The sequence below is a fragment of the Stegodyphus dumicola genome, chromosome 1, assembly GCF_044657685.1.
Source record: "Stegodyphus dumicola isolate Sdum_Otavi_A_Nest chromosome 1, ASM4465768v1".
In the NCBI taxonomy this organism is placed as follows: Eukaryota; Metazoa; Arthropoda; class Arachnida; order Araneae; family Eresidae; genus Stegodyphus; species Stegodyphus dumicola.
The window spans coordinates 216,745,548-216,770,107 of record NC_140768.1 but is presented as its reverse complement, the minus strand read 5'-3'; the positions used below and the strand labels follow the sequence as shown (position 1 = coordinate 216,770,107).

At 32.1% G+C, this 24,560-nt stretch overlaps 1 protein-coding gene across 1 annotated transcript; it reads right to left on the bottom strand.

Annotated features, from left to right (window-relative positions):
- Positions 1 to 6,889: 6,889 nt before the first annotated feature.
- Positions 6,890 to 23,862, bottom strand: LOC146999461 (uncharacterized). The gene is made up of 2 exons (XM_085807336.1): positions 22,935 to 23,862; positions 6,890 to 7,044 (listed from the first exon to the last, which is right to left on the bottom strand). Exons 1-2 carry the CDS (start codon positions 23,860 to 23,862, stop codon positions 6,890 to 6,892), a joined length of 1,083 nt encoding a protein of 360 aa, XP_085663462.1.
- Between the last annotated feature and the right edge of the window lie 698 nt (positions 23,863 to 24,560).

Below are 24,560 nucleotides of genomic sequence, written 5' to 3'. Positions count from 1 at the left end.
GCTTACTTCAAATCCTTTTAGAAATAAACCATTTTAATTATTTAAATTTATAATATGATTAATTTGCATTACAATCTAATAGCAAACTAAGTTTTTTTTTTTTTTTTTTTTTTTTTTCATGTTTACATTAAAACTGTTTTCCCGCAATTTATTTTACAGTTACTATTTGAAAAATATTTCTTTAAATAAGAAATTAAAAAGAAAATATTTCTTTCTTAATATTTCTTCCCTTTTTTATTTTCTTTTTCTATGAAAATTATTTCTTTCAGGAAAAGAAATAAAATTCATTCGCTATTACAGTATGGCCGATTGCTGCTGCATTCAGTTATCAGACACGCATCAAAATGCTTTATTTTAAATAATTTATTCTATAATTAACATGAAAGAAAATATTTTTTCAATATAAAATATATAACCAAAATAAAATTATTCTATCCTGTATGTGTGATTAATTCGTTTTGCAATTTTTGTCACACAATTACTAATATCTTTTTTTCAATATTACATTGCTGTTATTTTAATTTTGTATATATATAAGAACTGCTTAGTTTAATTATTCTTCCTTCTCAAAAGATTTTGTTCTGTGAAAATAATTAAAAGATAGTAATATTTTCACAATGGAAGTACTAAAGTAAAAATAATCAGTGTAGGTCTCCTGCAGTTCAAGCTCCTTTTCAAACCAGCGTTTCGACACATTTTAAATAGAAAACTAATAATAATCAATATCTCTTTTAGTATAAAAATAAGAATGCTATGAACAGTATTTTTATTATTTATTTATTTATTTAAGTTTGCAAAGAAACAATGATTTTTTAATACTATAATAGGTTACAAAAGTACTATTCCATGAACAAACCCTCAGTCTTATAGCATTGTTACTTTATAGCATAATACAATAATAATACAGTATAATTCTGCTAACAAGCCCACGAGCCGCCGAGCGGTAGAGTCGCTGAACGCAGGTAATTTGGTCCGAGGTTCGAATCCCACGAACGAGCTGGCCGGCGTTTTCGTGGCTTTCCCCATGTGTAACGTGTATACGAGCCAGTTTCCCTTAGAAAGTTCTCACTTAAAAACCAGTTTTAAAACGTATTAAAATTACACACACACACACACACACACACACAAAAAAAAAAAAAAAAAAAAAAAAAAAAAAAAAAAAAAAAAAAATGAAAGCCTTCAGATTTTATATTACTCCCAAAGGACCATTTTTTTAACGTTTTGCGTGTTACCTTTATTTATTAAATATCATGTTTTTCGCACTTAAACCATAAAATTCAATTCAACAGCAATATCATATAATTAAAAAAAAGCATATCTTTAGAATTTCCGATACATAGTCTCGCGCGCTAGAGATGAAAATGTTTTTTGCCATTGCTCGCTTTGAAATCGTTGGGTTTCTTAATCAAAAACTCATAAATGCTTTACAAAATATGATATATGAAATGGATAGTAATACAAATTCCCAGTTAAAATTTGGCCCTCCAGATGCCTCTATTAGGATGGAGGATTACGTTATTCAGAATTTCATGGCTCTAGGTACCGTTGTTTTATCACAGTGCGAGAAACATTCATGCATTCTGCAGATTCCTCATTATTTAATTTCTTTAAATATAATAGAGTGCGATAATACTTGGTGGTAACGATTTGAAAAGTGAAACGCCATTTATCGTGAAACGCCACAAAATGGCAAAACGAAATTAATAGCCCCTCTGGGCTAAAACTTATTTTTAAAAGTATCACACTAATAGTAGTACAATTACTGAAAAAAATATAAATCTATTTTATAGTTTTATAATTATTATTATTATTTTTTTTTAAATTTTATTTTACAGTAGTGTGAATTTCGCGTAATAATGAACGACATTTTTGTGTTCACAGTATTATTCGTAAGGTATTCAACTGTTAGATTTTAAAGTAAACGTAATTCTTGCTGTACATAAATCGAGTAGAAGCTTATCGGATGTCTATATTTGTATTAAATGAAGAAGGTTTATGTGCTTGATAAACTTATTATCTTCTACATTTTTAAAGCGTACAATTACAATTTATATCTATAATTTCAGGAATAGTATAACCTTTCTTTTAGTAGAAATTGCGTTCTTGTTTTCTGAATGTGGCTCCAAATACTCTCTCAGTTCACCCCAAATTAAAATAACTATAAATTTTGGGAATCTGAAATACGCAATGAAAACATCTTTTGGCAGAGCAAAAGCATCAACATATTTTCTATAAATTCGCCACCGATTCAGAGATCTACGACCGTATTCTTCGTTTAAATATGAAAAAATCAGCGGCGAAAACGCATACAAGTCATTGTCTACTTAGTACGTCAACTGGACAATCCTGATTGACGACGCGGCAACATTTTTTCACGCGCTTTCGACAACTTCCGTACTCAGAGAATATAGGATGTCGGGCAGACCTGTTTTTTACTAGCAGCGACATCTGGCGGCCCACAACTTGCTGTCGACTCTCGTAGCGTAGAATAACCGTCCTGAACTGGGGTAGGTCACTATTTCACAGTCGAATGATGGAATATTAACTTTGACAAACACTGAATGTAACTGTTTCATGTGCTTCCAAGGGCCCCTTTTCTGCGTCATATACGGAACTGCGTCACTGCACCATATAGGAAGAGGACCCTTAAAAACTTAAAATAAGACGAATTCTATTATACACTATATATGTATATATATATATATATATATATATATACTTAAAAGTTTGTAAAGTTAAAAGTAAATTGGCATCAAAGCAAGGTCCTCAATTATATTAATATTAGTAATCGTGCAAAAGAGGTTTAACACAAAATCCAAACATATCAAAATTAAAATAAGAATTCACAGTAGTACAAACTCTAAAAATAAAAATGAAAAGCGAAAGCGGAAAAAATATTAATTAATCTTCTTTTACTGAAACTCCAATTCCGAACTTATCAGGGAAAAATGAATTAAAGCTTCTATATACAGTCAAAAGTGTTTAATCCGGATCTCAAAGCTACAAACTTTCTGCACGCATGCGTATAATACGTTTACGCATGCGCTTTTAAGCTAAAATTATCTAATTATCTATTTCAGTTAATGTTGCAGATTGCGTTGTTCCTTAATCTTTGAATTGGATCCGGCTTATTATTTTTTGCAGACTGTTAGAGCAATTTTATAAAAGTAAGCTTGAACTTTCGATTATGTCAAATAGAATTTCCGATTCTGGAGCTACCATAGGATCTACAAAGCGAAAGCATGTTTCAATGTCCATCAAACAAAAAGTGGAATTGCTGCAAAAAATGAATAAAGACATATCCGTCTCAAAATTATGCGAGGAGTATAACATTGGAAAGTCAACTGTATATGACACAAACAAAAAGAAAAAGGAACTTTTTGAATTTTTTGTAGATTCCGACACCCCACTTGCAATGAATTAACAGAAAAAGGGTTCGTTGTGCTATAAGTAGTATAAGTGACGATCATGACAAAGTGATGATTGAATGGGTCAGACAGCATCGCAGTGAGGGCGTGCCATTGACGGGTCCAATGGTAATTGCTCAAGCCAAAATATTTCATGAAGAAATGAACTTACAGAGAGTGCGCATATTCGACAGGTTGGTTAACCACATTTAAAATTCGCCATGGTATAAGACAATTAAAAATTTCAGGTGAAAAATCTTCAGATGATACTGAAGCTGCTGAACAATTATCTCTAGAACAAATTCACAATGCTGATGAAACTGGTCTTTTCTGGCAATATGTTCCGTGAAATACCTTGGCAACCTCTATAGAAAAGGCTCCAAATGGTGTCAAAGATTCCAAAGCGAGACTAACAATTTTAGCGTGCGCACCTCGAGCGTTTAAAGGAGTAACGATTTTCCCTATTATATATCGCGCGAATAAAAGAGCATGGATGCCACAAGTGTTGATGAATGATTGGTTTGAAAATCATTTTATACCCGATGCCCGGCGACGTTTGAATTCTGTTGGTTTACCTGATGACTCAAAAATAGTCCTGATTGTTGATAATTGTTCGGCTCATACTTCACTTAAAGTTTTAGTGAAAGATAATGTATCCGTATTATTCTTCCCTCCAAATTGTACGTCTATTATTCATCCTATGGATATGGGAATAGGCCACGCGCTGAAATGCAAATAAAAAGCAGCATTTTTTAAATCTATGTTAAATTTTTTGAACAGTGGCAAGACTATTCAAGACTTTTTGAAATTTTTTAGCATAAAATCTGGTATGTGGAGCATCGCAAGATCGTGGGAGGATGTGTCTCCAGATACGTTAAAAAATGCTTGGCATAATTTATGGCCAGCTACCATATTTCATGGTGAGGAGGATGAAGATGATAGCCGCAAATTTGAAGGTTTTCGGACATCGCAAACTAAAGGTGAAATTTTCCAGTTATTGGATTTTGTAAAGAAATGTGGAGAAGCAGTAATAAATGAAGATAATAACAGAAGTTTTTTATTGCGACGACAATGCCCCAATCATCAATCAATTAACAGACAGCGAAATCTGTAGTATGGTTCTAGATCCAGAAAACATCGCTTCCGATAGTGAAGAAAGTGACAGAGAGGTTATTGAAAACGGAAAAATTTCGATACCGACTAATTTGTCATTAGTCGGTATTCTCGACACAGCAATTATAGAACTTGAACAGCGGAACTTTGTAACTGAACAAGAAATTATCTCTGTTTATAGAATTAAAGAAAAAGTATTAGCACATAAAACGAAGCAACTTAAACAACTTACATTGAAAGAAATGTTTAATAAAGTAAGCAAATAAATATTAAACTTTTTTTGTAAATTTTGATACCCTTTAGATCATAATTGCTCTTTATTTCATAAATTACGGTTTCATATTTTTAATTTTATAATTTCTGCATGCCATCTTACCAGATTTAAACTGATGAACTATAATCCGGGGTACTACTTTGGTAGACGGTTGCACGGATTTTTGGCGATTTACGTTGGCGCAATTGTTGGCGCGGTTTTTACAAACGTCAGCCATCTTGAAAAACGCTGTTTTTACGCATAGTAAAGTATTCGAAACTTTAAAAAAAATAAATATCGTTAAAAGTAATGGATTAATTTTTTGTTGAAAATGTTTTTTAAGATGGCAGGCAAGTGTAAATAAATACATTTACTATGAGTATAAAGTACTAAAGTAAGGCTATTATTACTTTCATATAGCAAAGAAGAGAATAAAAACACCGCTATAAAACATTGTGCCAACGTTTAATTACATTAAAATATTACTGAAATTGAATATCGAATTAAAAACCATCATACCAACATTTAAAAGAATTATAATATTATTAAATTCAAATACTTTAAAATACGTTATATAGAATATAATTAACATTAAAACGGTGAAAATGTGCTTTAGGCCCCTGCTTGGCGATTTTCAGCAGCGGCGATTTTTTGAAAATCGCCAGTAAAATATCAGAATACGTTGCATAAACAAAGTTGCGAAGGCGGAGCTATGTGACGTTCATAAATGGGTGGGACTAAGATTGTGACGTCACAATGTATTCTCTACAGATGTAGAAATAAGTATACTAAAATTTTTGTATTTCAAATTACTATAATACGGTAAGTGAATTGTAACAATTATTAAAACTGTAAACAACGTCACAGTCTCTCATACAGGGTGAATATTTTTAAGCTTTAGTATTTATACAAATAAAAACAGATTTTTTTTTAAATTTTAATTTCATATTCCGGAACATTTTAACTTATCATCTTTACAAAATTACCTTATTGCTACGTAACGACACCATCTCTTACATACTAGTAAGTAAACAATCTTCATTATTTTCTAAAAATTTTTAAGCTTTACATTAATAAAAAAAGAAAAATATTTATGATTGAATATTAACATCATACACAGCTTTCATTTCCCTGTTTCTTAAGTTCCTAAATCACGTTCTATACTCTCGTATTAGAATTCTACACATTAATAAATTTAAAAAATCTAATTTCTCACAGTGAAAGAAAATAAGAAAATATTAAAAATAAGCAATTTTAAAAAGAAAAAATATTTTCACTTACCCTTTTCAGGAAAATAAAAAGTCTTTTTTTTTTTTTTTTTTCTTATTTTTTTATTTATGTCGGGAGAAAACCTCCCTAAACCCCGTCTTTAAGAAAATTTACTCAGTTTTATCGGCCGTTTCCGGCGGATAAATCTTTATGATTGCCGCTAAAAAGGCACGATAATGTTCATCACTTAGTGAGTGGTTGTGCCATTTTCGCCACATATATTCCACTAAATATGAATCAAATTCGCCATCTACGTGGTTTGTATTTCGACGTAAATGACGTTTGATTCCAGACCAGGTACCTTCTATGGAATTAGTGTGCGCACCCGACTCGGGATTACGGAAGTACAGACTGTGGTTGACAGTCAGATGGCCATAACCTAAATTTTTTAGTCCACCATATGCCTTCCAGCAGTCTGAAACCACAGTTGATCCCGGCAACACCCATTCAACTATCACTCTCTCCAAACTCTCCTTTGATCTATTCTCAACCTCTCTAAAAAAACATCTCTTCGTTCCTCTCTCTATACCACCAATTACCCAATGACCGTCCACAGGCTTTCCTCTTCCATACTTCATTTTCCCGAATTTGCTCTCATGCACTTCAACTATTACTCCTTTACCACCAATTGGAAAACTATCATTTATCACAGTCGTCATACACACTTCTCTGCAAAACATAAACCAATCAACAACAGCATGTTCATGCACTTTCACTTCTTGAATCACAGATTCATTTCCCATTTTCAAAAACCAACACCTCGTAATTCTCAAAATATCACGTATACTCAAATGGCTATGACTAAACCATGAACCTCTCCTTATACTCCTACAAACATCATGCGCATTCACTTTTCCTTGCTTTCTACATCCCATTCAAATCCATCTATACTTCCCTTTCTCTCACAAAAACGCATATTTTCATCACATTTCGAACAAACAAAAAAAGTAGCAATCAAACCAACTTTCATACACCATTCAATGACGGCACGTTTCCCTTGCACTTCAAATAAAGTAATAAATTTACATGTACAATCACTCACCTCTCTCAGCATCACAGATAAATCCATAGCGACTGTTATTTAACGAAATATATGCAGAAAAATGGCAAAAACACACAGATAAAACCACTCGATTGATAACTACCAAATAAGAACATTCAAACGGCAACTGAATTAACTGCTCAAATTACGAAGTAAAAATTCCAAAAGAAATCGTCTGCTTGGAAATTCTTTTTAACTGCAAGTATATATTTTTGAAAGCATAAATTATCGTCTGCTACTTGACAATTTGTCTTCGGACATTTGTGCTCTCTCCGAAGAAATTTATTCGTATCTAGTTATTAAAAAACGCTGTGAAAGCCATGGCTTTTCGATATCTAAAGCTACGATAAGTAATATTGTCAACGATAGGAAATTAAAAAAAGAAAACAAATATAACGAAATTAAAAAACAAAATAAAATCTGAAATTTAAGTTTAAAACACAAAATACCATTAGTTTCGCTTAAACGCTACGTGTAATTCACAACAAATGCGAGAGGTTTAAACCTCATAGAAATTTACAACATTTTCATTCAAACATGGAAATTTATTTCTCGCAAAATGCATGATTCATGAGAAGGATTCATTTGTTAAAATTTATTTGCGTGCATACGTATTTTCTTAAAGAGATATCAGTCACTATGCATACCAGAAACAGTGTATAGAAAAGCCTGCTATACAATTTGAAGTCAATTAAATAAGATTAAAAAATTCAGATAATTACACAAACTTCGCATTGCGCACTGCCTTGGCTTTGTCCATGTACAAGTCGATCTATTTTTACTTAGAAAACATTAGAGAATTGCACAAACTCGGCATTGCGCGCTACATGTACATGGCTTTTCCCATGTACACATCGATCTATTTTCACTTAAAAAGACATCAAAGAATTGCACAAACTCGGCATCGCGCACTACATTGGCTTTGCCCATGTGCACATCGATCTATTTTCACTTAAAAAAACATCCCAGAATTGCACAAACTCGGCATCGCACACAACCTCGGCATTGCGCACCACATTGGCTTTGCCCATGTGCACATCGATCTATTTTCACTTAAGAAAACATCCCAGAATTGCACAAACTCGGCATCGCGCACAACTTCGGCATTGCGCACCACATTGGCTTTGCCCATGTGCACATCGATCTATTTTCACTTAAAAAAACATCCCGGAATTGCACAAACTCGGCATCGCGCACAACCTCGGCATTGCGCACTACATTTGCTTTCTCCATGTGCACATCGATCTATTTCCACTTAAAAAAACATCCCAGAATTGCACAAACTCGGCATCGCACACAACCTCGGCATTGCGCACCACATTGGCTCTGCCCATGTACATATCGATCTATTTTCACTTAAAAAAAAATCCCAGAATTGCCCAAACTCTGCATCGCGCACCACATTGGCTTTGCCCACGTGCACATCGATCTATTTTCACTTAAAAAAACATCCCAGAATTGCGCAAACTCGGCATTGCGCACAACCTCGGCATTGCGCACCACATTGGCTTTGCCCATGTGCACATCGATCTATTTTCACTTAAAAAAAAAAAAATCCCAGAATTGCACATACTCGGCATCGCGCACAACGTCGGCCTTGCGCACTGCATTGGCTTTGCCCATGTACATATCGTCAATCTATTAAAAAAAAAAAAAAAAATCAGAGAATAGCACAACGTCAGCTTTTCCAATCTTCTAGGATTGAGCCCAAAAGAAATACAAAATATTAAAAATAAGCAACTTTAAAACGAACCATACAAGAAAAATTTTTTCACTTACCCTTTTCAAGAAAAATGTAAAGTCTTTTTGAGGGGTTTTATATATGAATTTATCTCAGGGGGAAACCCTTTTGGATCCCTCCTCATCTTTAAATAAATTTACTAACGTTTCATACGCCGTTTCCGTAATATATGCAGAAAAAAGGCTAAAACCCACAGGGGAGAAAAACACTCGATTAAAAAAAGAACCACCGCATAAGAATATTCAAACCGCAACAGAATTAACAAGTAAAAATAAAAATAAATAAATTTTAAAAAATGAAAGCTTTTAGATTTTACATTTGCACTCTGCACGTAAAAATGTTTTTTTTTTTTTTTTTTTTTTTTTTTTTTTTTTTTTCCCGTACAGTGTTGCCGTTGCTCGCTTTGAAATCTTTGAGTTTGCTAATCAAAAATTTGTTCAAGTTTTACAAAATATCAATCAGATAATAAAAAAAAATTCCAAGTTTGGGCTTCCAGATACCCATATTAGGTTGGAAACGTATGTTATTCAAAATTTGATGGCTCTAAGTACCGTTGTTTTATCACAATGCGAGAAACATTTATGCAGATTTTTCAATATTTAATTTCTTTAAATATAACACAGGGCGATAACATTTAGTGGCAACAGAATAACAACACAGCTTTAAAACATCGAGTTAGCCATGTTGGCGCGTTTATTGCCCATTGAAAAACAATCGCCAAGCAGTGGGCTAAAGCTCATTTTAACCATTAAAACATATGGACAACAATTATCTCAGCAATTTTTGAAAATAGTGTATTAATTTTTTTAACAAAAATTGAAGAATACAATTATAAAAGAAAAGAAAAATATATACTTACATTTTTTTGAGTCATTTAACATGTTGTTTATTGATAAGTACCACAAAAAAAAAAATCGGAATCATAATTTAGATAACATCTTTGACGGAATTCGAAGATATGAATTAAATTTTAAAACGGCGTGGAAATGCAAAAATTGTCAGTAACCAATCAGGGAGCTGATTACAGCTTGTTAATGCACAAATATTCTATAACCAGTCAGAGAGCTTATTACATCACGCCTAGAATTAAAATTATTTAAAAATTCATACATAATAAAATCATTTTTTAAAAAAATGCAAAATTAAATTGTATTTTAATATTTAACAGCCATAAATATAGTTTAAAATATTAGATTAAATTTATACATATTAAAACCAATTACTTTTAAAGTAAGGTGACGTCATTGATTACATCAACCACAACATAAAATTTCATAAAATATGATAAACAATAAAATTTTTATTTCAAATAAAAATGCAAAATTAAATTGATTTTTAATATTTAGAAGCCATAAATACTATTTAAAACACGGAATTTATGCTTAATAAAACACATTATTTTTTAAATAAAATGACAACAAAGTATCGGTTACCATAAATAACTTATCTAGCAGTGGGTTTACCATAAGTTGTATTACTTGCCAAAAGAAAATCGCCTAAAAATCGCCAAAATCCGTGCAGCCGTCTACCAAAGTAGCACCTAATTCGGAATCGGCGAAGTTAGGATTAAAGACTTTTGACTGTATATGTAATAGAATCCGTCTTTTAAGTTTAAACATGTAAATGTAGTTCAGCAGGCCATTTAAGGGCCCCCGCTATATGAGCTCAATACTGGAACGAATTAAACTCTTATCTCGAGGTTCCACTGTACTTGGAATGGAAATGAAATGGACCATCAACCTCAATGTGTTATTTGCAGTGAACTATGATATTATGCAATCAAAGTATGAAACCATCGACATCTCGCATCTAAGCATGCCAATTTCGAGGATAAATCGGAATATTTTAAGAGGAAATTATTGAAGTTCAAAAATAGTAAAGAGGTAATGAAAGGTTTTGTTACTTCAAGTGAAAAAGCTTTGGAAGCTAGTTACCTTCGCACTACTGGAGAAAACCTTAATATTACAAGGATATAATTTTAGCATTATCAGTAATAAGAAAAGGCAAGTTCAGCGCAGGATCTCAAACTCGCAGGCGGATTGGGAAGGCTGAGTACGCGGAGGCACAGCAGATAAGAAGGAATGTTTATTGATTCTTACCTTAGCTGATCATGGACCTTATAAGAAATAGACTAACCCAAATGGGTTTTCTCCCTCGTCTGAGGCGTTCCCGGCTGTCACTTTGATCACATCCGAAGGAGTAGAGACGACTTTCAGAAATTTAACTGTGGTTGCCTATTGCAGCGTGTATAATTGACAAGAGAAAGCTGGTTGTAGGGCTCATTTCACAAATTAGAATTTCTCCATATTTTTATTTTTGAAATTGAGATTGACTTTTAAAAATTTAGCATATTTACCAAGCACAATTAACGTTCCAAATAATTATAAAGCTATTGCATGCTTTCAGGGCTGGATATTTTTTCGCTTATCCTATGCTGTCAGGAAATTTGTAACTACTTCTTTTAGAAAATAATATTTTGAATCTGAACTAATAGAAAATTTCAAATAAGCAATTTTCTCTTGCAATTTTTATGTTTTTTTATTGGTGTAAATAAGTAAAAAATACTAAAATATTTAAAAACGAATTTTTGAAAGTTGTGTTTAAAATTCTAAACTGTGCTTCTTTTTTAAAATTATAGACCAATATTATAGCACAATTTCTATAAAGGAATTTTATTTCAATTATATATAATAATAAATCATAGTGATAAACACTTTTGACTCCTTAAACATTTTTATACGTTTAATTTTAATATTAAAATTGCATTTAGCCGTAAAAATAAATTTTGCTTGTCATTTATAGTGATTATTTTTTTTAAATTTATTTTTAGTTCTGCATAATTTTTTTTATTTACTGTTAATTTAATTTATAAGCCCAAAGGGGTGGTAGCCTAGAAAGGCTGTTGGTTTCAAAGCGGCATTTTGCGCTGTTTTACTATAAATGTCCGTGTCTCCTTTCAAATTGTTGTTACCAAATATTATCGCCCTGTATTATATTTAAAGAAATTGAATAATGAAGAATCTGCATGAATACATGTATATTTCTCGCACTGTGACAAAAACGACAGTATCTAGAGCTATCTAATTTTGAATAATGTAATCCTCCACATGAACATGGGCATTTGGACGGCCGAATTGGAAATTTGTTTTAACCTATTTTGTAAAAGTTTAACAAATTTTTGATTAACAAACTCCACGAGTTCAAAGCGAGCACTGTACGGAAAATAACAGTTTTATCTCCAGCGAGGAAATTCGAAAGATATGCTGTTTTCAAATGTATGTGGTTTACGGGCGAAGAACATGATATTCAATAAATATAGGTAACACACAAAACGTTAAAAAAAGCTTACTTTTGGGCGTAAAATAAAATCTGAGTGCTTCTAGATTTTATTTTACCTTTTTTTCCCCCCTTCATTACATCAGAAAATTTTATGCTCCGAATTTTATAAATTACTAAAATAAATATTCCACTTTAATGTTAATAAGTTAATGATGATATAATAAAATAAATGATTATTATAGTTATTATAGTTTTGAAAATGGTCATTAAATTAAAAAAATTATCAGATCTTATTTAATTTTACCTTATTTATTTCAAACCATCACGTACTATCAATCTTATTTAATTTTACGTTATTTGTACGCAAAATTAAGTTCATAAATTGCGTGCTTAGAGTTTCTACCGTTTTACCAAAGTAAAGATGTTTGTACAAGAATTACGCGTGAAAAAAATGCGCGAAATGCAGTAAAAAGTGCTTTAATGAGATATATTAAATCCTATTTGGGAAAAACTGTGGCTTTCATAATCTCATCACTATACAACGCATCACATTTAATAATTAAAAAGAGTTATGTGATACAAACGCCATAGGTTTCAGTGCTAAAATAAACCAGATCGTCCCTACTCTTTCTTGCCGACATGTCGGTGACGCGCGGCCCGCTCAGTGGGTTAGTCTATCTCTTATAAAGTCCATGTAGCTGATAAGCTGACGTCACACATTGATAAGAGATTATCTCTCATTGATTTTCCGGAGGTTTTCTTATTCAATTTTTAAGCCTTTATACTTTTTCTTGGTGTTCCAGCTATTTTACTCCATATATAATGCTTATTTCCTATGTGCCCTTAACCGCGCTTTTTCCGAAATTAACCCTTTGTTGCATACAAATAATCTAGAGAAGTTAAACGAAAATGTTTGTATTTTTCTACTTAACCTTAGTAATAATAAAAAATTAATTTTATTCAAATTTCGTTTTAAATATTTACTACAGTTTGTTCACTACAGTGGACAGCATGCATATACGTACATGCATACAAACACTCTCCCAACGATCCTACTCTTCCCAGCGATATACGGTCATTGCATTTGAAATCATTTCCTGCCTTGTTTGATCATTACCATCTTTTAAATGGTAAATCTACAACTGACTCAAATTATTTCGATTCTACGACTCAAATTATGCCTAAATATGAAATTTTGTAAAATTTGGTGCGAAATTTACGGAGAAATTCAACAATTTATGTTGCCGCTTTTTATTCAGTTTGCGCCAAAATTAGTTCACTCGGCGAACTTCTTAATATGTGGCAACCTACTTGCATTTCCATTTTTACATAGTGCGTGAGGGGGAAAAAAGACCCAATCGTTCCTTGTTTCAAATAATGTTCTTTATCTTATATTTTTAATTATAATTGTTATGAACTTTAAGCAATTTTTTTTTTTTTTTTTTTTTTCTTTTTCGAATTTTTATTTTAATTGTTTACGTTGCATAGTTTCTTTCGAATAACTGTTTTAAAAATTTCTATTTATTCATTCGAACTGCGTAGTTTAAATCAAAGGTATATCGTTTATTTTATTTTTTTTTTCAAATAGTTTTCTTTATACTACATTTTTAGTCATAGTTACTATTTTAGGTAATTTTTAAATTTTTAGACTTTTTTTTTTTAATTGCAGTGTTGCATTGTCTCTTCAGATAATTATTTTAAAATTTTCTATTTATTCATTCAAACTGAGCATTTTAAATATATTTATTAACAAAAAAAAAAAAAAAAAAAAAAAAAAAATTGAAATGTTTCAGATTTTAAATTACGTCCAAAGGGGCGTTTTTTTAACGTTTTGAGTGTTACCTTTATTTATTAAATATCATGTTCTTTGCACTTAAACCATAAAATTCAGTTCAAGAGCAATATCGCAAAATAATGTTAAATTAAGCATATCTTTAGAATTTCCGATATACACAGTCTCGCGAGCTGGAGATAAAAGTATTTTTTTTCTATATAACGTTGCCATTTCTCGCTTTTAAAGCATTGAGTTTGTAAATCAAAAATTCGTTAAAGTTTTACAAAATATAAAATCTATAATAAAACAAATTCCAAATTTGGGATTTCAGATGCCCATATTCGCAGTAGGATTTCGTCATTCAAAATTCGATGGCTCTATGTACCATTGTTTTATCACAATGCGAGAAATAGACAATCATTTATGCAGATTTTTCATTATTTAATTTCTTCAAATATAATGCAGGACTCTAACATTTTGTGGCAACAGTTTGAAAAGTGAACCGACGTTTATGAGTCCGACGCAAAATCGCAAAACGAAAACAATAGTCCTTCAGGGACAAAGCCCCTTTGGACTAATAAATTTTCCAGAATTTGATTTTATTTTTTTGAATTGCGCTTCTTTCGAAAGAATACTTTGTAACCCAGACTACGATGCATTTGAAAACTGCATATATTAAAAGAAAAAATACAATAAAGCACACTTAACTCGCCTTTCAATGTTCAGTTCATAAAAGATATATATAAATAAGAGAGAGAATTGAATTTAAATAAATTTAATTTAAATACAAATTTAATTAATTCTTTGCGCTATTGCTGCAAGGAATGAAATTTAAATTTTAACAAACATGTTAAATTGGTGAATTTATTTTCATGGTTTGGTTTTTCACTTGATTTACTTATGCTATCTGAATTTAAATGATATTGTAGATTAGTTCGAAAATTAAATCTTTTAAATGTTTGCACATTTTTTAATTTTAACTTTAAATTTGCTTTTTACATATATACATGTTTGTTAAAATTTAAATTTGTTTAAATTTAAATAAGAGAGATGTATAACCGACATTTTAATACTGCTTTAAACAGTTTTATCATTGTGCTCATTGCTTTACACAATTTTATTCTACATTTGGTTTCTTAAAATGTTATTCACATTTTAGTCAAATATTTTATTTTTGAAATTGCGAGAATCAAATATCATAAGATTAAAAAGTTTTAAATTGAAAAAAAGTACAAATACTAAATTTTACGCAAAAATTTATTTTTTCTTCAGGCATTCTGCTTCATTCTTGCTCTTTTTCTTTAGGCATTCTGCAAGTATATTAAAAAGCATCCAACTTTTTTAAACATCTTGGTATTTCTGACAATCATTTTAAATAAAGTTATCGCCTTCCATTTCATAAAGGCCCTCAAACGGCCGAGAGGTAAAGTCGCTGAACACTGGTAGTTCACTCCGGGGTTCGAATCCCGGTAAACGGGCTGGTTGCATGGGCGTTTTCGTGGATTTTCTCATGTGTACCGCGTATGACAGCTGGTTTTCCTTAGAAAGTTCTTCACGAAGTATTTCGTCAGAGCCTTTATCAGTCTTTAGAGGCTAAACATTTTGAAGGTATGAGATGAAAGGAAAGACTGGTTTCATCAAAAGGTTTTGGTTTATTTTATTATGACAAAGCACACTACGGCTATCTGCCTAAAGGGAGGGATGCCTACGTGGAGGACTTTCTAAGGGAAACTGGCTCGTATACACGTTACACATGGGGAAAGCCACGAAAACGCCCATGCAGCCAGCCCGTTCGCGGGATTCGAACCTCGGACCGAACTACCAGTGTTCAGCGACTTTACCGCTCGGCCGCTGTTTCATCAGGAAGGAAAAAAAACATCTTTAGGTGACATCCACATTCTGCTTCATTCTTGCTCTTTTTCTTTAGGCATTCTGCAAGTATATTAAAAAGCATCCAACTTTTTTAAACATCTTGGTATTTCTGACAATCATTTTAAATAAAGTTATCGCCTTCCATTTCATAAAGGCCCTCAAACGGCCGAGAGGTAAAGTCGCTGAACACTGGTAGTTCACTCCGGGGTTCGAATCCCGGTAAACGGGCTGGCTGCATGGGCGTTTTCGTGGATTTTCTCATGTGTAACGTGTATGCCAGCTGGTTTCCCTTAGAAATTTCTTCACAAAGGCATCCTTTCTTTTAGGCAGATAGCCCTGCTTTGCCGTAACTTAATAATCCAATTCAATCCATTTCATCAGAGACTTTATCAGTCTTTAGAAGTTAAGCATTTTGAAGGTATGAGATAAAAGGAAAGACTGGTTTCATCCAGAGTTTTTGTTTTATTTAATTATGACAAAGCACACTAGGGCTATCTGCCTAAGAGAAGGGATGCCTTCGTGGAGGACTTTCTAAGGGAAACTCGCTCGTATACACGTTACATACGGGGAAAACCACGAAAACGCCCATGCAGACAGCCCGTTCGCGGGATTCGAACCTCGGACCGTGTCTTTAGGTGATATCCACATACATAACTGGATAAACTCCTGAATCTTCAAATACTTCGATTGAGAAATCATGGGATTCTCCGTTTATGATAGGATATGATGTTCTATAACGTAATTTAAATTTATACAACCATATAGTCTAAAACCAGTCGCTCTTCACTTTAATCTGCAATAATATCGTTTTTGTCTTTTCTGTTAACCGTGCAAGCTCAATTGATGGTATTTGCTGGTTTACACATCCAAGTGTTTTCTTTTTGAACACCTAAATTCTTTGAAGTATTCTGAAAGTATCTTCAAAAGCGTCCAACGTTTTGTAACATCTTGGTATGTCTGACAGCCAAATTTCCCTGCAAATTTTTGCTTACTTTTTTCTCCCTAATTTTCTCTACAGTTATTTTCAGTGCTCACACAAGAAAATTAAGATTTTTCGATTGCTAGATTTCCATAAATTTTGCATTCTTGTCAATTTTTTTAAAATATCAATTACATGAATTGCATTTCAAAATTTAATTTACATGGTGATTATAATTAAAGTTCCACTTTGAAACGGCTATAAAAGGAAAACTACCAGACCAAATGTTATCACACTTGGGAATCGTGTAAAGGAGGTTATAGGAATTTATTTTCCGCAGGGAAAAAAAAAAAAAAAAGAATTAAAAAACTCACCACCAGGGGAGAAATGGCGCTGTATGCAATATTGGTAAATGAAATAAGACATGAAAAAATTGTTTAAAATGTGTTTAATTGTTTCCGAAACGTGTTACAAAGCATGTTCAATGAAAAGTCCAGTATTTTCCGAAAGCAAATTAAATCCTGTTATTGCATTCTCAACTGCAACTGTTAGCATATCAGGAGAAATGTTACGGACATGTCGGTGTATCACATTTTTCATTTCTGCCAAATTGTTTAGATTATCACCATAAACAGTGCTTTTGAGATAACCTCATAGATAACAGTCACAGAGGTTTGAGGTCTGGTGGGAAGAGGGAAAGTGTTGGCTTGTAAGACGTTCATTCGTGAAATGTTTTTTAAGTAACTGTGTGGTGGGGCCCAGCCCTGCATAAAAGTCGCAGTATCTAAAATGTCACGTTACTGCAGTTCATGTATCACGAAACATTTTAACATTGACTCTAAGCGAGCTGCAATCACAGTAGTCCAGCTGTCGACTGCTATTCAGAGAAAAATGGTTCAGTTATGAAACTAGCTGTCATTCCATGCAATCGAATGCAATGGAACTAGGTAGATAACGTGAGGGATTTCTTTGGCCCAAATCGATTAAAAGCGCTTTAAATCAGTATTCTTCATGTTTTAGAGCCGAATTCAGGCTTCAAAAATTACAAATTAGCGATCTGTAAGAAAACGATTTCTAGATTGTACGCACTTGTGCGAATGTTGCGATCTCAGATTTTCTAATCGCTAATTCGTGGTTTTTACGGATGAATTTCTCCCTTACACGGATGAGCACTCGACTTTTATGGAATTTAACGCCTTTAAATGGTAATTTGCTTACTTCAAAGTTTCTTAAGGGTATACAACATATTAAACCGTGTAACAAAATGTTAAGTTATATTCCGACCCATATTTCGTTTAACAATATTGCATACAGCGCCATTTCATCCCCTGGTGGGGAGGTTTCGAACTTTCTTTTTTTCGTGGAAAATAAATTCCTATGACCTCGTTTACACGGTTACCAAGTTTGATACCATTTGATCCAGTAGTTTTCCTTTTATCACCGTTTCAAAGTCGAACTTTAATTATAATCACCCTGTATATTATTAAATTTTAATTTGAAGCTATGCGTAATACGTATACCATGCGTAAGATTTTCGCTTTTATGGAAAAAATAAAGAATCGAAGCAAATATATTTGGGATAATAGACCAAAACTGAAAAAAATCCCCCCTCCCTCCGAAAATAAAATATTGAAACTTCGACCTTGAATTTATTGGATTATCCGAAAATATTCAATTTGACTTATCTCCTAATTCCTTCTCTACAATGTCAAAATACTTTCGTTTGAAAGGCAACTTTAGTTTTGCGGAAAGAAAAAAAAATCATAAGACAAATTTGAAGAACATGCAGGACGATTGAGTACACATATTTATTTTCGGAATACAAGCGGTTCTCCGATTGGTTATTGAACAATGAAAAGGTGCATTGTCATGCAATACAAAACATTTGGAATACGCTTTCTGACTGAATAACGTAAGAATAAAAGTCATCTGCTTAATTCACAGCCATTTACAAGTCAACTACTCCGGCAATTGCAGAATCGTTTTGATTCTGAGCTTGTAAGACAAACCTAATATCACTGGATTTAAACACTTCTTTAATCTTCCGAGAACATTCCTTCTTTAGCTCATATTCCAAGAATATTAAGTGAATACAATTATTTCAAAACAAATTGAATATTCATTTGCACTACGGCTTGATAGTTTACTAACGAGTTAACAAAACTGCGTCTAAGAATACAACAATATTTCAAATATTTACAAATAAAATATTAAATTGGAGCCTCACCAGTTGTCTAGCATTTGAAGATTGTTAAATACTAATTGTTTGTTGCGAAGTCTAACCCAGGCTGCATGGTTAGTTTTCGTAGTTTTCCAGGTTCTCTATGAAAGCATCTTAACCAAATAGCTCCCATGTTCTTTCTATGTTCAAATAACCAACTAACCTAGTTTAAGCGCAATGTAGTTTACCAATCGGGAGTAACATGAAGATACAGCGCTAATAATTGAATTGCTGTTACGGTACGCTGTTTCTAAACTTAGATGGTCATTCTTTAATTAAATATAATTGATTTGTAACTTCTACTAGAGCTGACGGTAAGAATTGAAGTGCAAATAAATAATATCGTGTGCAATCTTGATTAATATAAAATTAGAAATATTTGCATTCAGACAGAATATTTCATTTTTTGAAATATTTGCAATTACTTTATATGAACGATTTATTAATAACCGTAATAATTACTTATTATATTACTGATGATTAGAATTCAGTTCTTGACAATTACATTCTAAAATAGAATTTTAAGGATATATTGAAAATACGCTACGTATAAAAATACATTTTAGGATAAAAAATGAGTTGATTTTTTTATGTTTAAAACTTCTTAAATTCATTTAATAAACATCGTACCCTCGTTGTTATTTGAATCCAGAATTTGGGTGTCTTTTATATAATTATTCTTACTTGTCCACAGAACCTGCTGACTTATCCAGCCATTAAGTAGCTGAAGGTCATTTCTACATAACCATTGAACTTCCATTTATTCGGTCTCTAGAGGGTTATATTTTTATATCATAGCTTGACTTTTATAAAAATGATTATTCTAAATCTTTGTTTCTATAAAAATATACTGTGCTTTAAAAATATGGATGATAGTATAATCTGCTCTTTCAGTCACTTCATAAGCAACAGCTTGTTTAGAAATAAATTATGCAGTTAATGTCATAAAATATTTTCGTAAAATTCAAATAAACATCAGACGAAAGTTCTCAGTTTTAGACAATTCGATTTAAACGAAGTTAAATTAAAGTAGCAGACGATAAAACGCCGAAGATAAAAATTTACTCTTGCAAATATTTTTTTAAAACAAGGAAGAAAGAGAGAAATTTAAATACGCATCATTGAGGGAAAAAATTTCATATAATTAATTCTCTATAAAATTTTACTTGAAATTTAAGGTTAAAAATAGCTGTGGCAATTCACTGTAACAAAAATCCATAAACCACATTTGGCGTTATTATCGCTCAAAAAAAATATGCCAAATTTCAAAACGGGAAAATATGTAAATTCGTGTATATCTTAGAAAATTTTGAATAAAAAAGTCTAATTTTTTGCAGGTATGCTTAGAAATACACTTACTTTAAAATGATGATAAAAATTTTATAGGTTTTAATTCAATTTTTTTTTCGAAAAACTTATAAAAATTATTTAAAAATAGAAATTTAAAACATAGAACACAAAAAATAGGGGAACAGCTTTAGTATTGGTCCTTTTGGCGACAAACTTCGGTCGCCAAGGTAGACCCGGTTTTGAAGATAGGAAAAAAATGGCGGATTGTCAACAAAACCCGATCTAGACTAAATAACAATCCTAAAAAATAAGCTCTTAACTTTACTAAGTGCTTGCCATGTAGTCAAATTTTTATATATAAATTGTACTCTTACTTTTATTATAGAGTTTTTATTACAAAAAATTCAGATTTCTATTAGATAAAATGTTTAAGTAATGTAGAAAATTTGCATAAAATTTAAAATAAAAAGTCGACTGTTGTGTCAACATACTATTAATAAAAGTAATAATACTCAGTGAAGGTTATTCATATACAGCTGTTAGGTTGTAAGATTTACAAAATTTGAGAACTCTAAATTATAAGCAATATTCCATAATCTAAGCAACATTATATTTTTTATAATCAGGCAAATTATGAAAATGTTATAAAAGCAATAACGAAACTTGATTTTGGTCCTGATTTGAACCTATGAATTCATGCAATTACACATCCCTATAGTTCTAATATGAGGTAAATAAGTATTTTTAGACCATGGTAATTTTGATCTCCTTAGCAAAGGAAACACCAAGAGTTTACCTCATGCTACTGAAAATGTGTTTTTTTTTCCCTTGGGGGGGAAGTTTATAATAATATGCAGAGTTGACATATGAAAAAATGTCAAGACTCATGTGATGTAATATTTAAAGCACCAGTTTTAACTATCAAAAATTCGGCTTTTTAAAAAATATTTTAAATGTTGTGCTTTCCTAACACAAAAGTAACTTTAAGAAAAACACACAATTTATCCCTCCTGCCATCAAAGCTCTGATACCTATCAAATTCGTTAAAGTTACATGGACAGAAATGGCGGCATGTTTGAAGCTCAGTATTTAGGGTTACCAAGGTTATTATAATTTTTCATTTATCGCTCCAAAATGTCGCCAAACAAATTTCTCGCCAAAAAGGACTAATACTAAAGCTGTGCCAAAATAGGTAAATTTTATTTGGAATGTGGAAGGAAAAATAAAAAAAGAGATATTAATAAATATTTTCCAAATTCAATTAACGTTGAGGAGTTAAAATTTTGAGAGCTAATATTTTAAAAACTACTCGTACGATTTTTACAAAACTTGGTATTCTGCATACCTGCCAACCTCTAAAGATAAAAATTCGGAAGATTTCTCCAAAATTCAGAAGAACACGAAGAATTAATATCATGCATTGATATTAAAAAAAATAACAATTTATACAAATAGAAAAAAGAAAATTGTACTTACATTAGTAAATCTGAATTAAGTAGTAACTAAAAAATTTATTAGGAAACATAAAACAAGAACTTAATGTTACACAAAAAAATTATTGCAATGAATTTAAAGTGCATTTTTTGGCTTTAGCCAAAATTTCTTTGGAAAATTTCCTGTCATAACAATTCGTTTCCTCATAACATTTAGCAATTAAAATGTTTTCTAGAGTTCTTGGTGAAATTGAAGAACGAAACATAGTTTTGTTTTTCTTCACAACACTGAAGACTCTCTCGCACTCAGCATTACTGTGTGGAATTACGAGAATAGCACACAAAACTCTTGCTAGTCTATCATATTTTGGTGTTCCATCAGCTCTTTTTATTCTTTTTAAGGTACCAACGAGGACATCAAGTCTATCTTCTCCAGAACTGGCAAAGTCTTCAAACTGTGCAGCAGAAAATTGGTTCTGTAGTTCATCTAATGCATCATTATGGCATTCATTTTCTTTAATTGTTAACAAAAATGGAAATTTATCAATAAAAAAACGAATCTTTTCAAAAGATTAATTTTCAATTTGTTTCAAATTTGCCACTTCAGCATTTAAAAGAGCTTCATTTTGCAAAGGAAACTTCCTTACAATGTAATCACAGGCTGAGGAAAAGTACTTTCTAACACATTGAAAAAATTCTTTTTCTCATGATCTTTCAAAGAATTTACAAGTTCCCTGGTTTGATTTCCAATTACAAGATCATTGTCATCCTTTTGATTTGCCAAACTATTATAAACAACACGAATCAACACACTGTTTTTCACAACGGACGGTTTTACAAACTTAGCATAAAGTTCTTTCAAAAGATCATTAAGAATTTGGATAAGCAGGGGAGATTTTGGCGAAGCTGATTGTAGAAGGATATTTACACTTTCAAAAATCTTAATGGTACTTAACACAAAACTACAATATGCTTTGTTCAAATCCGAAGAAAGAAGATAGAAAATCCTTTCCTCCCGGCTAATAGAAGATTGTTTCTTCTTCCCTTCAACTTCTTTAACAAAGTTGACCTTTGAGGAGTCTTCTAAGCATTTTCTTTTTAAAGGGTTTGATTGTGTGTGTTGGCTTTTCCCTTTGATTAGAAGCAAAGTTGGTTTTCGGAATCTTATATGCCGAAAAATTTGATGGGATCTGTGGTTTCGTTTTGGTCTCTTCGTGGAAATATTTTAGCAATGCATCCCACTGTTCAATAAACCTTCCTAGCGCTCTGCCTAAGGATAACCATCTCGTGCATACATGTTTCAGAATTTTTCTCGTTTCACCAGAACACAGTTCTTGGAAATTCTTTAGGTTTTCTTTCCTTTTTACACTTTTTTCCAGATAGAAAAACACATCAATCAGAAGCTGGTCAATATTTAATGGTAAAGCAGCTGCAGCTTTTTCTGCTGCCAAATTAATTAAGTGGCATGGGCATCCAATAACAATTAATTCATTTTGTTCTTTTTTGAGGAAAGAGGTTACACCCTTTTTGTCACCCACCATGACATGAGCATTATCTACACCAAATGAAATGCAGTTTGATATTGGGATGTTCAGTTGTTTCAACTCATTAATTACCAAGGAGGCAAAATTTTCCCCCGTAGCGTCTCCATTTAACAATGGTAGACGCAAAAGATGAGTTTTCATTTCATCAGAAACATCACAGAAATATGTGACAACGATGGGGTAAAGCTTCCAATCGCTGTCGTTGCTGCCATCGATTGACACCGAAAATGCTGAATGCTGGAGTGCAGCTATCGTTTTACTTTGTGCATCGCAAGATATTTCGTTCACAATAGAAGATGTTTTCGTGCGAGCACAAGCATATTTCCGAACAATCCTGGAGTTGGGAAACATCCGTCTGAAAAGTTGACCGGCGTGATCGGCAGCGCTTAGCGGCACGTTGTGTTCGATGAGGAATGCAGTAAACAAACACTCTGCCAAAATGACATCGGCATCCGAATTCGTAGCCGAATTTGAAAAAAAATCACCCACTTTCTTTGACGTTGTCGAAGCCGAAGCATTAACTTCATGCTTTTTAGACTTAACATGCTTCACAATGTCACTTCTTCCACCGTGACTTATTATGAAGTCACACAAGCACACGTTGCAAAATGCATAGTTATTTCCCTTGAAGGATTCCTTAATTGTTGGAAATTCGGCTTTGTAAGCAGGCCGAAAATATTGAGAATACAGTTTTTTTGAACTCATTTCGTAACAACGACGTATTAAGAAAATTAGTAGCACGTTCAAACAAAAATAAAGTAGAACAGAAAGCGACAATCCACGGGCGGCTAAAACCCGCCGGGAACTGGAGAAATTCAACCAATCAGAGACAACCGTTGCGCCAGGAACTTTTGGCGTCATTTTCCAATCGCCAAACGCAATTTTTGTGCAAAACTGGTATACAAGAAAGCAGTTGTTAATGTTATGGTAACTTGTTCGTATTTCTTGGGTAGAAGTAGTTCATTTGTTTTGGTTATTTTGTGTTGCCCTGATATGATTTAATATTTAATTTACTGTAGAAGCGATAAGTGAAGTATGTAAATCTCAATTTCGAAAACAAATACAACTTTATATTCCACTCAATTGGCTAACTCGATACCCAATAACTTTTCTTTACTTTTAAATAAAGGGTGAAAATAATAATTGATAAAAATTACTTACTGTGAAATTTCTGGGCTCTTTGTGTATTTGAAAATGCTTGTTGATATCTAGGTTCATATTATTTCATATACTCTAAACATCGTGAAATTCAATAAAGAAAAATAGTTTAAGAATGTGTCTTTTTTTTAAAATTTAAACTACTTTTAAAACTTTTAGAAATTTCTCTTTTGTATATTTTTCCATAGGCAAAAATCACATTAACAAAAGCTCCTACTGAAATATAGCAAATACAATGATTATTC